General features: G+C 39.7%; 2 protein-coding genes across 7 annotated transcripts in view; one reads left to right on the top strand and one right to left on the bottom strand.

Annotated features, from left to right (window-relative positions):
* The window catches only part of LOC110982162 (kinesin-like protein KIF28), a 41,763-nt gene extending 38,840 nt beyond the window's left edge, over positions 1–2,923 (top strand). For all 6 annotated transcript variants that reach the window (XM_022240408.2, XM_022240409.2, XM_022240402.2 and 3 more), the window contains one exon: positions 1,419–2,923. In XM_022240408.2, coding sequence (XP_022096100.1) covers positions 1,419–1,499 — 81 coding nt within the window. In that variant the 3' untranslated portion in view covers positions 1,500–2,923. The remainder of the gene's footprint in view (positions 1–1,418) is intronic.
* A 1,256-nt stretch (positions 2,924–4,179) lies between these two features.
* Positions 4,180–12,775, bottom strand: LOC147798896 (kinesin-like protein KIF15). The gene is made up of 7 exons (XM_087138065.1): positions 12,624–12,775; positions 11,511–11,620; positions 9,890–10,015; positions 8,817–8,888; positions 8,582–8,675; positions 7,845–7,976; positions 4,180–7,494 (listed from the first exon to the last, which is right to left on the bottom strand). The coding sequence occupies exons 1-7, from the start codon at positions 12,660–12,662 to the stop codon at positions 7,216–7,218; spliced, it is 852 nt and encodes a 283-aa protein (XP_086994191.1). The 5' UTR covers positions 12,663–12,775; the 3' UTR covers positions 4,180–7,215.
* Positions 12,776–12,820: the final 45 nt, after the last annotated feature.

Here is a 12,820-nt window from a genome sequence, read left to right as displayed (position 1 = left end):
AAGATTTTCTCATCAGGATTTATTTCAGATCATAGAAAATGGGAAAAAGAATGATTTGAGGACCAAATTTTCAGTGTTGTAGTCAAGGGGAGATTTCAAAATGAATTTAAGACTTCAGACATTCCTAGCTTTGAAAGGATTGAGATACATGTACAAGGAGAAAAGTACTAAAAAAGTTCTTGGCCAAGTACTATTTGATTAATTTTGCATCAGAAACTTAATTTTTAAACTTAGTACATGTATATGAAAAGTGCTTGATTACAACACTGGACAGTTTTTGAAGAGTTGAAAGTTCCTTTGAAGGGTTGGGTATAGAAGGAGACTGTTTTCAAATTCAATCTTTTGAAAATTGGGCGAATTTGAAATGAATTACTGAAAATCTCCTTGAAAGATGAATACCAACTTTTGCATTTCTCTTTAACAGAATTCTTTCTAAAAGTAAAACTTTGAGAAATGCCCCCTTCAATTTGATCTTATCGAAGTAATTTTTGTCATTAAGCTTTGCTTAGAATGGCACCCTTGTGAGCCCGATGGTTGGTTTGACCATGGTTTGACTGCACATAATGCAAGACAGTACTGTTGACTTGTCAAGCTATTGGAAACATACATAACTACCTAATTACGGAGCGTGTTAATTGATTCCAAAGTCATGAGGAGGAAGTTTGTTAGAGGGGGACAAGTTTATAGAACTTTCTACAGACAATCCTCAGATTCACTTTCTATGTAGTTCATTACTAATCAAAAAACAGGACATCAGTATAGCTTGATTTTCTTTTTCTGATGTGCCACTTCCACATCAGAGTCCTGGTCAAACAGACCTGTCACAGATCAAACATGTTGAACCTTGTGGCATTTTAAGAAATCCCTAGAGACAATTGCTAAATTAACCACTTTGACCTGTAGGATGTGTAAACACAATCGGGCCGTCCCTGTACACAGCCTCAGTTGATGGGTTCAAACGTGAAGCATGCCTCAACTCACCTCCAGCAGACATTCAAACATGCTAAGCCCCTGCTTGTTTTGTACCCACACAAAGTCTGAGAAGTTTGTGAATTTGGACTCGGCCGCTGTGCACAGCCTGCTGGGGTAGCACATATCGCTCCATGGTCGTGCCCCATCTTGTTGAAAACCTTTAGGTCGGGGTAAATAGCAAAACTACTGTACAAATGACTGTTGGAAGTATCAGTTGGCCACCATATCTTGTGGTTTTGAAAGTTAAGATTTTCCAGCAAAAATAATTCAGCTCACAAGCAGTAAAATGAGAAGTGCAGTCAACGGAACATCGGGTTCATCAGTGTTGCCCTCATGCATATTTATGAATGCAATCAGCATGTGGTTTCTTGCAAGGGTTCTTATGTTTGCTTTCTTTTTTCCTCAACCCCTCCCTTTTACCCATGCTGGTCATACAACTGCAAAAGGCGGTGAACGGAGGCAAGGTGGTCCAGACCAATGGAGATCCAAGAGCTCAAGGGGGTAGCAAGGCCTGTGCCATCATGTGATTAGGGCATCGGGGATTCTGCAAGCTGAGTGCGCCACTCAGAAACAAGTCTCTAGGTTACAAAACCATTCTGTTTGGTACAGCGATTTGTTTGGGAAATCAAGATGTTATAACCACGGAGTGTGAATATCAGTTTGTGGCAATGGCAATCACATGACACTAAGACGATTGCAAAAGGATTTGTAGGAAGCAAAAATCCTTGGCTTGCAGTTTCAGAAAACTAAAACAAGTGTGTGTCAAAATTTGAAAAATCAAATAATCCCCAAAAGACTCTTTTTGGATCTGGCCAGATTTCACACTTTGACATGACAGATCACTACAAACAGAGTGGTGAAGGTGATGGTTGCCAGTCCTGAAACTTGCGCAATGTATTATCGTGATAAATGGAAAATCGACATTAAAGTCCAAGATGACTAACATCATTGGGAACACACATGATCAACTGATATTTTTGTGTTACTTGTACAGTTTAAACTTAGGTGAAATTTTTGTATATTTTTGAGTGATTTTAATTCCTAAATTAGACCAAACCAACAATGACAGTGAGAGAAAATTCTTGAAATTGTGTCACATTATTGTGAAAATCATCACCTCTTTTCAAACTAGTTTACATGAAGTTAGGCAAGCAAATTTCTGCATTTTAATTTTTGGTGTCTGCACCTGGATCAGACCACTTTTACAGAAATATTCACCTTAGGCAAGCAAATTTCTGCCTTTTAATTTTTGGCGTCTGCACCTGGATCAGGCCACTTTTACAGAAATATTCACCTTTGCCAAGCAAATTTTCTGCATTTTAATTTTTGGTGTCTGCACCTGGATCTGACCACTTTTACAGAAATATTCACCTTTGCAATGCTTGCAACTTTTTTAATCTTTGCTTTATTTGAAACTAAAGAAAAAGAAATCCTTAAATGGAACCTCAGAAAATAGTTCTTTTGGAAACAACAGGACCACTGTGAGTTTTCTTCTGTTTATGTTCTATTTATAGAACATGCAAATGATGGGAGATTTTATATGGTTTGATTCCAGTGTATACGCAAATCGCAATGTTCCATCATCAGTATTTTTTCAATAAAAGTAGATAAATGTACGGAAATGCTTTTTGGCATCTACACTGATTTGTGTATATTTATGCATCTTGAATTCAGAAAGATTATTTCAGCAGAGTTAAGTTAGTTATATTTTTGCATACGTTGATTGTAGAAGTTAGACTTCATTAGAATCACTTCCAGGGTAATCTGTAGATACACTCAGATATTAAATATATTGGCAGATGTTGCTTTCACATTTTATTTGACAAGTGCATTATACTGATCGATCGTTACTTTAATCTGCGAATTTGATTCTTGTGCTTGATAAAAATCTGTGCCTTTCATACTATTTTTCTATTTTTATGAATGAATAAATTTAACGGCATGGCTTAGAGATGTCAGGAAATGCAAACTGTTCGGATAATTTCAGGCTAGGGAAAATGTAAACCCACAGTACATTTTTACAACAGTTATCACGGGAGGCAAGTTGACGTGTTTAGACAGTGCAGTGCATATTCACTGTGATAATGAAGTGGCGGTTATAACTTATGCTTCTCGGTTATGAGAAGTGGTTGTGATACCCCGGTGTTTCATAAGAGTCAAGAGTATCGGCTGCAAACGAAAATGCTCTTGGGGCCAGTTTATTGTGAAATAATACCGTCCCCAGATGTTAAAATATAGTGCATTTATAAAATACAACGTTCTTCCATGCAGTTACATGTATGAGTAGCATAGTTTGTTGAATTGGTTATTTAAAGATATCTACAAGGAGGCTATTTTTATGTTTGTTATAGACTGGACTTCATGACATCTCACTTGAGAAGAGTTCCATGAATGTTACTTTTTGCTCACTCTGCCCCCACGCAGTGTGATGTAACGAAAATCCATCTACTTGCAAATTCATTTCCAAAGTATTTTTGACCTTTACTCGTATTCTCAAAATAATCCGAGATCAACAGAGAGAGGAGACTATTTTGCATCTTTCAACTATTTGACAATGTCATGTTGGGAATGTTAAAGTCAATAGACACACAGGACCTCTTAAGTGAATTCTGTAACTAATACCTACAGTTTACAAAGTTCCTCAAATTTGACGGTGAAATGTTTCCCATGAATTCCTTATGTACTTTCAAAGCATCAGAAAAAGGTTATTGTTGGCTTACTTGATTGGATCACTTTTCTGTTTATATCCCCAGCAGTAATGTATGCATCCACATTTTTAAATGTCCAGTACCAAAACAGTCATGCCGTCCAGAACAGTGACCGTCCCGTCAACACCGTCCATTTCAAATATTCCAAATTTCTTTTGTAAATAAAACATAATCGGAATTACAGAATACAAGTGCACAGCCCTTTGCTGCTTATTGTAAGGATGGTTTATACTTCATGTAATACTTCAAGCATGTGTGTGACGTCACAAAATATTTGCAGTGAACTTTGCTCGGGTTGAAATGTTTTCAACCTTTGCATAATTTGCAGTTAGAATATTTGATCGGATGTCTTGTATTCACATGCATGTTTGCGTTTGTGTCAAGTATGAACCTGCCTTCAGGTTGTGTGAAAATTCTTGTTTCAGCCTTCGTTTTTCAAAAAGGGACTAAAAATGCACCAAAATGGTTACAAACAAATTTTAAATTGTACGCATTAAGCTTTGTTTCACTGAAAGAGTACATTTTCATCTGACAGGGATGAGTTTGGAATTACAAAATTGGGTCAGTAACAGCAAAGTGATCGCTTTGTTCTTCACCCAAAGTGAAAACGTGAAAAGTAAAGTGAAATTAGTCAAAGCTGTTCCTCTGAGACTAAGAATATCCATATTGTGGGGTTGAAATAGAAAAGAGTATTAAAACTTGGCAAAGGTAAAAAAAATGCATTAGAAACCTTGGGTTAAATTGAATAGTAGGAATACATTATATTCACACCTTCCTTCAGACGTTGCAGGAAAACACTTATTACATTGAAGTCACCTGTCACTAATCTGTTAATTTCCACATTCTCTGTACAATTAAAAGGAAACAAAACAAAGAATCCACTTCATAATCACATGACTCCAGTAGAAAATACTTCCTCACATGAAACTTACTCATGATTACATCTGAAGCTCTTACAAGCCCATTAAAACAATTCACCAACTCTTTTAAACTACTTTCTCATTAAGTTGCATTTTTCTGCCTACTTCTATGTACACACTGACCACACATCTTTATATACACACAGCTGTGTTGGGTTACTAATTGGACCATTTTGTACCTCTAACAGGACCATTTGAAGCAAGATATGGGACAGAGAAATCCCGCCCCCCCCGCCTTTGTGTTGGTCATTGTTTGATCGGAATCTCAGGAATTCTTTACAGACTTCTGGGGGGGGATGTGTTAGGTAACAATAGCCTACAGTGTACATAGGGACTGGACAGGTAAGGGGGGAGCCCTCCGTCCCATATCTTGCCTGGTATAAACAGGACAGGCCCTTCTGGGTTGGTCAAAATGTAATTGATCTGAAACTCGTCATTAAAATTCTGAGTTCACGTCTTTGAGGTTCTGGTGTAGATGACTCCAAGGCAATGAAAGGGAATTTTGGAGATGAGCAACATGTAACTTCAACCCAGTTCCTAAACCTCAGTCCAATGTTTGTAGTAAATTGGCCCTTACCCAGAGCTAAGTACAACAGTGCAATAATGCTACAGACAATATTAAGAATGCAATTGCAACTATTAGTTCAGGGGTGAGATTGGAGAAAAATGAAACATCCACAAAATAATCACCAGGCTGCAGGGCCAATTTGATAGCGCTGCTTAAGCACAAAATTTGCTTAAGCGTGATAAAACCTTGCTTGACAAATCAGGTAACCAGCCAAAACTCCACGCGATGTATATTGTTTTGGAATAGTGTTACCCTGATGTTTGGTTAAACATGACAATCACATAGATTTTGAGCTGGTAACCTTTGTTTTTTCAGCAAGGTTTTTCTGCGCTTAAAGCCTTAAGCAAATTTTGTGCATAAGCAGCTCTATGAAATTGGCCACAGCAGATGTTTTAACTACTTGCTGCTGGGTGGATTTTTCTTGAGTAAGACAAGATGCCGGCTCATTTTCAAGATTTTCCGTTTTCAAAATTCTTCAAAAATTCATCATTTCATTTAATGGCCATTTATACCAAAATGAAGGACTCTTTGGGTACTACTCTAAAGCTGAGAGGTAAAATTCATTGACTCCTGAATATTTCAGCCAGGCCTGCAGCCTTGGAAAAAGAGCCCAGAGTGTGCTGTGTTACCTAAGATTCTTTTGTTCCTGAAACCGGCACATTCCACCGCTGACCTCTTTTCAATAGGGGCCAGATTAGCATGCAGCGGTGCTGTGTGGCTCATTGCTGCGGTGGTGGAGAGCTTTTTTCCCCTCGCTCTTTTGTCCCCGCTCGCTCTACATGCCTCAAACCGTGGTATACTTTTTCAAAACAAGGCTTGATTATCTCCACTATTGAGAGCGAAAAAATGTCGGTAATGCCCAGCAGCTCAGTCTTTTGTGCTGAGCACGTTCTTTTGTTATAAGGCCCAACTCTTTTGTCCCAGTTCCAGGCTCCCCGGCTCTGCATGTAAAGCGTATGTATTCGAAAACGGGTCGCCCAGCAGGGAGTGGTTAAGGGCTCGCAGCAGTGTACGGTCAAATGGTATACATTTGGTGTCTTTGTATATAGGTACTGCTTGTGTTCTGTATTGACTTTTATTTCATAAAAAATGCCTTAATCGTAAATTAAGGACTTTACGGAATTGAGAAAAAAAATGAAAAATGTTGAAGAAAAAATCCTGAAATCAAGAAAAACCCTGATAAATCTATCCCCTGTAGTTATCTGATGTTGGCCATCCACCACTTTGGCCCATGAGTAGATACTCTGAGCTTTACTTGTATGGGTGGCCAGAGAAATGTGGAGCCGATTCTGAAGAGAATCTTGACTTTTTGGATAGAACCAGAACCAATTTAAAAAGTGCTACAGTCAATGTTAAGCCTAGTTCTTCCTACACCAGCCCTGTGCATCTCCCTATTCCCTAATACTACTACACTCAAATGGAACACACACAGGCAGTGATTGGTCATTAATAAATAGGAAACTTCTGGAAAGATTGGTCATTGATCATAACACATCCTTCAAATTCCTTGCAGAATATAGTAAAGTACGGAGAAGCTGTTCATTCAATTAACAGACAAATCAACAACTTGGACATTGTCTATTTGATATTCATTATCTGAGCTCTTGGGAAGTGCTTCACATTTTTACATGAAGGTCGAGTGCTTACTACGTCAATCTTGTTTCAGTGAATGTGGTATTCTTCCCAACTAGCAATGATAAATTGCCCTCAATCAAGCACATCATAATTCAAGATGCATTACTTTATGCAATGGCCAACTGGACAGAAAATTTCACCAACTTCAAATTTCTTGCATGGAATTACATGTAACTTGTCTGCAAAGCATGACATTCAGTGAATTCCTTGCGAGTTCTAACTTAGACAAAATGACTGAATGGAGCACATGGACTGTCCTGAAGAACACAGTCTGCCTGCTGTCCAGTATGTCTCATGCATGAAAGTGGTCATGAGTCAAATACTAATTCTTGAATACAGAATGCATTGATCCTTCTGAAAGGTACTGCAGTTATACAAAAATGTCTGATTACTGAATGTTTGTACTCCTCTCTTATAACAGGACTGTTCTTGGATCAACATTCTCCTTCACCATCTCTAGGGGCAGAGTGTCTTGGCCATTCCCATGGTCTTTACCATAGCCATAACCATTATCATGGTCTTTACCATGGCCGTTGTCATGGTCTAGACCATGTCCATTGCCATGGTCTTTACCATTGCCAGTACCATTTCCATTGCTGTTACTGTTACTCTTCAAATCCCCAAAGACTTTCTTGTACTGCTCCAGTTCTCCTTTGATCAACTTCGAGTCATTTCTTGTCTTCAGTAGTTGCTGTGAGGAGATAGAAAAGATGGGAAAATCTTAGTACTTAACCATTAGGGTGCCCCACAGGACCTTTATAACGTGCTGGCCAATTGTCTTTTAATTTTTCTGCTAAGTTTCAAGTCCCTAGAAAGTACTTTGTGACCCCAGGCTCTGCTAATATTGAAACGGCCAGCTTCATTCTTATACAAGAACCGCTACTGCCACTGGCAATCTTGATGTTGGAACTAACACCAAGACAAACTTTATCTGCTCCGTAACCATACACTGCCAAGGCTAAATCTACATGTAAAACTCACAGACATAAAGCATTTGAGCTGTTTTTGAGTGGAACACGAAGAGGTAGGGTCAAGAGATACCTCTTTGAGCTGTGAGTTCTCATTCTTGACCTGTTGGTGGTAGTGAATCTTCTGTTTCAGGTTCTGATGTCCAGCCAGCTTGGTGTTGATGGCAGTCAGCTCCTCGTTCCTCTCTTCAACTCGTTTCACCTCCTGAAGGAATGGAAAGTTTTTAAGAAACAGAAAATGCATCTCCAACTTCAATCAAATGTGAGGTGAATGAACCCAACAGGATTTATCAAACAAATTTCAAGGAGGAAGGCTTGAAATTTCGATCCTAGTATAATCTTTCTTCAGAGAAGAGAGACAAACTATTGCACCGTTTAGATGTGAACTTAAGCCCTGTTGACTTGTTGGAAAGTATTAAGTTTTCTTTGATTACGTCTGATGCTTGGTCTTGTGTATACGTTCACATGGCATGGAATGATCCTGAATCTCTCCATCCACCTAGTGATTTCAGTTGGTTGAGCTCTCTTGGCTTTTCTATGATTCCGCTAATAAGTGGTGGCTGAAATATGATTAAAAATGTTATTTAATGTATAATCAAGAAAAACAAGTTATTTGCTAACCCCAGTCAATTCCTGGGGTTTTTGTACATTTGAAAAGACCACAATGTCAACTCCACTGCAGTAAGAACCTTGTGCCAGGTTTGGCTCCTAAGTTATTGGACTTTGAAACCGGGAAAGATGTGATGTTGAGAATTTGAAAATCCAAATTCTTCTGCAATGAGACGTAAGTGCACGTATCTGATCACCTACCCTCAGCAACTGCGTCTTCTCCTCTTGGAGTTGGCTGAGACAAGACTTGAGGGTCTCCTTCTCTTCAAAATGGCCACTCTCCAACGTCTTGATCCTGTCAGTCGCATTTAGCCCCCCCCCCCAAAAAAACTCAAAAATCAGTTCCGTGCGACACTTTCTGAACGATTGCAAAAATTGTCCACATAGTTTGACAAACATTTAGGAAAGATGTTGGCTGACTACTGGAGTAGTTTACCTCTCTAGTTCTTCCAGGATCTGTTCGGAATTTTCCTCCATGAGTTCACTGTTGCACTGCAGCTGTGCTAGTCTGTAAAGACAACACATGTGACACCAAAAAAGTTAACCTCGCAGCATAATCCACTCCTTCAAAATGAGTCCGCGCCATTTGTTTCAGTACCAATGTTGAATCTATTTGTATTTCTATTTGTACATTCATATCTTTAATAATTAATCAGTCCTATTTAGATTTGTGTTCATTCCTAGGATGTTAACCCTTTACACTGAGTTTGAAGATCGTTGCTTAATTCTGACGTTCATCAATACCTTCAGTTACGGTGTATCTTTTTTTTACTCTCTCTTTCTCCTCCACCTTGTAATTTTAGCCGCATATGGATACTATTGTGACAAATAAGAAACCGGGCCATGCATAAGCTTTTGCTTTCTGCAGGGGTAACATTGACCAATGATAAATATAGCTAATAACAGCTGAAAAAAAGGCATAGAGAAGCTGAACTGTGAAAATCTCCTGTACTTTTGTACACAGCCAGTGAGGACAATTGGCTGAAATCCCAAACAAAAAAAGCCAAATCAGCTACAAAGCTGAGAAATCCTACCCCTGTTTCTGCCTGGTATCCACCATTCGTCACCCCTTTTGTCATTCTGTAAATATCTGTGCTTCATAATGTTCCTATTGTGATGTATGGAAATAAATAAACCAAACCAATCTGCATTGGAAAGAGCAAACCTGAGCTCTTGGTTGTTAATTTATCACTCAGTTTGGCGCGCTTATGAAAATTGGGTATTTTTATATAGGTGAAACAATGTAGGAGCGATTGGTGATCCAAAGGCCTTGAATTCAAAAGTGACTCTGGTGACCTACACCTAAATACCTACACCTCTCTGGTATGGATTAAGCACTATCCACTATGCTATCTGGAGCAAAGGTGAGATATGTCACTGTAAACTCATCAGACACCAACGGTTTGACAGCAGGATCATGTGGGTAAGACTTTGGAGTGTGGATCCCTCTCATTGTGTAAATGAGTACCAGCTTCTTTTCCTATTCATTTGGGTTCAGTGGCTACTCACTCCGTTTCGGCTTTCAGCCTAGCCTCCACTGCCTCGTCTTTAAGCTTGGTGACACTGTCAAATGCAAAATTGACCCGACTAACTTCTTCACGCAGTTCACGGTTGCTAAACTGCATCTCCATTTCCCTGGTGAAGGAAGACAGCCAACACCGTTACAATCAATAGTGTGGCACATACGAGTAGGATGCACCTTGTTTTCACAGGTGTTTACAGCAATGTGCTGCTTCTGGCTCACGTTGGGATGTGGTCAAAAACTAGCCAACATCAGGTGGCCAGTAGGTGTAAGTACTCCCTTCCTTTCCACCATGTTGTATTCATAAACACACTGTGGAAAGGTCATCTCATCATAGGCAATGAAGGATTCACTGTGCGTGCACACTGGCTCGCATGTGTAAAAGGAGTGCAATCAATTTACAACTGAACTTGTACAAGCCCAGGTTTTAACACTTGAGTGCCAAAGGAATACACCTACATGTAAATATGGGTACAAGACAGAAAAAGCTTCCTTCAACGGAAGCATAGGGTGGTGCTCTTTGACCCCATGAGGACTGCATTACATAAAGTCCATGCTCCAGCAGGATGGTCTCCGGTTACGCCTGCATTTTGTGTGTAGAGCTACATGTAGGTCTAAGTCTTCGCTGGTTGCAGATACATGGGCATACATACATACATGTGAGGGCATGATGACAATAGGTTCCTCCCTCATGTACCAATAATGTATGGCGTTCACATGATACAATGTATGGCGTTCACATGACGCAATGTATGGCGTTCACATGATACAATGTATGGCGTTCACATGATACAATGTATGGCGTTCACATGATACAATGTATGGCGTTCACATGACGCAATGTATGGCGTTCACATGACGCAATGTATGGCGTTCACATGACACAATGTATGGCGTTCACATGACGCAATGTATGGCGTTCACATGATACAATGTATGGCGTTCATATGATACAATGTATGGCGTTCACATGATACAATGTATGGCGTTCACATGACACAATGTATGGCGTTCACATGATACAATGTATGGCGTTCACATGACACAATGTATGGCGTTCACATGACGCAATGTATGGCGTTCACATGACGCAATGTATTGCGTTCACATGACGCAATGTATGGCGTTCACATGATACAGTATATGGCGTTCACATGATACAGTGTATGACATTCACATGATACAATGTATGGCATCATGTACTCTTTTAAAATCTACTATCTGTTCGTTTTTAAACAGTCAGCGTAATCAAAATTGTGTAAAGTGAAGATCAGTGTGTGAACAACAAAACACACAAAATTGAAGAACTTCTTTGGAATCATGTTGCATGTGCTGATAATGCAAGCAAAATCAAGCCAGTTTTTAACATGCCAACTATTGACATATATACTGATGTCAGCACCTGAAAATTGACAAAATTGGGTTTAGAATAATTTGGCTGGTTCGGGAAAGTTTTGGAAGTTCATTCCATTTGGTCATGTGACAATGACAGCTACTACACCTGTAGATTCTCCCTATATGGTCAGATTCTTTGGGACCAAGAAACCAAGCTAGCTGACAATAGACAACCACAGCTTGGGAGTCTCTTTCGGATGCCATCTTACTCACTTCTCTTTGGCCTTCTCCTCCCATTGTTCCACCTGGTATTGCAGCGTCTGACACTTGGTCATCAAGATCTCTTTCTCAACTTGCGCATGTTCTAGCTCTGCCACAGAATCCTGCACCACAAAACACAGGGTTAGAACCTGAAGTATATGCCAGGCCTCTCTATACCAGATGGTTCCTAGATGGTCAGAAGCTATTCAAGTGAACTGCAATTAAAGCACTCCTTTATAATTTTCACCCTGTTACTTAAGATTGGTCTTTTGACTGGTCTTGTGATTGGTTTTGTGACTGGTCTTGTGATTGGTCTCGTGACTGGTCTTGTGATTGGTTTTATGACTGTTCTTGTGATTGGTCTTGTGACTGATCTTGTGATTGATTTTATGATTGGTCTTTCAACTGGTCTTTCAACTGGTCTTGTGATTGATTTTGTGACTGGTCTTGTGGTTGGTCTTGTGACTGGTCGTGTGGTTGGTCTTGTGACTGGTCTTGTGACTGGTCTTGTGGTTGGTCTTGTGATTGGTCTTGTGATTCTTGTGACTGGTCTTGTGGTTGGTCTTTTGACTGGTCGTAGTTGGTCTTGTGACTGGTCTTGTGATTGGTCTTGTGATTGGTTTTGTGACTTCTTGTGACTGTTCTTGTGATTGGTCTTGTGACTGGTCTTGTGGTTGGTCTTTTGATTGGTCTTGTGGTTGGTCTTGTGACTGGTCTTGTGGTTGGTCTTGTGATTGGTCTTGTGACTGGTCTTGTGACCAGTCTTGTGATTGGTTTTGTGTCTGGTTTTGTGATGCTCTCTACTACCACACTGCACAGTCTACAAGAGTTATAAAAACTGCTGTCAGAAGAACACACTGTTTCTGCCAGTATCAAAACCAAACCTTGTCGGCATTCTATCTTACTCATATTCAGCATGAGTTACAAAACATGAATACGGAAATGTTTCCCCATTATGGTTAACAGTACAGACTTTTTAAAACACGAGTACAAAAATTCAAGTATAACTGACTCACGAAAGGTTTACTGGTCTAGCCTACCCACACATCGGCCACATATAAACTGAGGCCAAACCTGGACAGGTGATCTGTATGCTTTTCTCCAACTTGTCTGTGTCTGGGTTACCTTTAGCTGTTGTATTTCCTCATTCTTGGTCTCCCTCATGATCTCAAACTGTTCCAGGAGCTCGGTGAACTGCTGCTGTCTTGTCCGCAAAGTGCACCAAGAATGGCTTAGTCAAGGAGAGGGGTCACCAAACTCATAAAAGGATAGCTTTCCAAACAATCAAAGAAAAGTGACAGCAAGACTATTACCATGGTGCA

This window comes from Acanthaster planci, linkage group LG06, assembly GCF_054643075.1.
Source record: "Acanthaster planci isolate LZ-2023a linkage group LG06, COTS_SCS, whole genome shotgun sequence".
NCBI classification, from domain to species: domain Eukaryota; kingdom Metazoa; phylum Echinodermata; class Asteroidea; order Valvatida; family Acanthasteridae; genus Acanthaster; species Acanthaster planci.
The sequence above is the reverse complement of the archived record's forward strand: the minus strand, read 5'-3'. Positions and strand labels throughout refer to the sequence as shown.

Excerpts from the sequence above, each read along its gene's own strand:
- LOC147798896 (XM_087138065.1), bottom strand. The coding sequence starts at position 12,662 with ATGAGGGAGACCAAGAATGAGGAAATACAACAGCTAAAG. Across the intron at positions 8,676-8,816 it reads ATCCTGGAAGAACTAGAGAG|GATCAAGACGTTGGAGAGTG; the intron begins GTAAACTACTCC and ends TGCGACTGACAG. Across the intron at positions 7,977-8,581 it reads AGAAGACGCAGTTGCTGAGG|GAGGTGAAACGAGTTGAAGA; the intron begins GTAGGTGATCAG and ends CCATTCCTTCAG.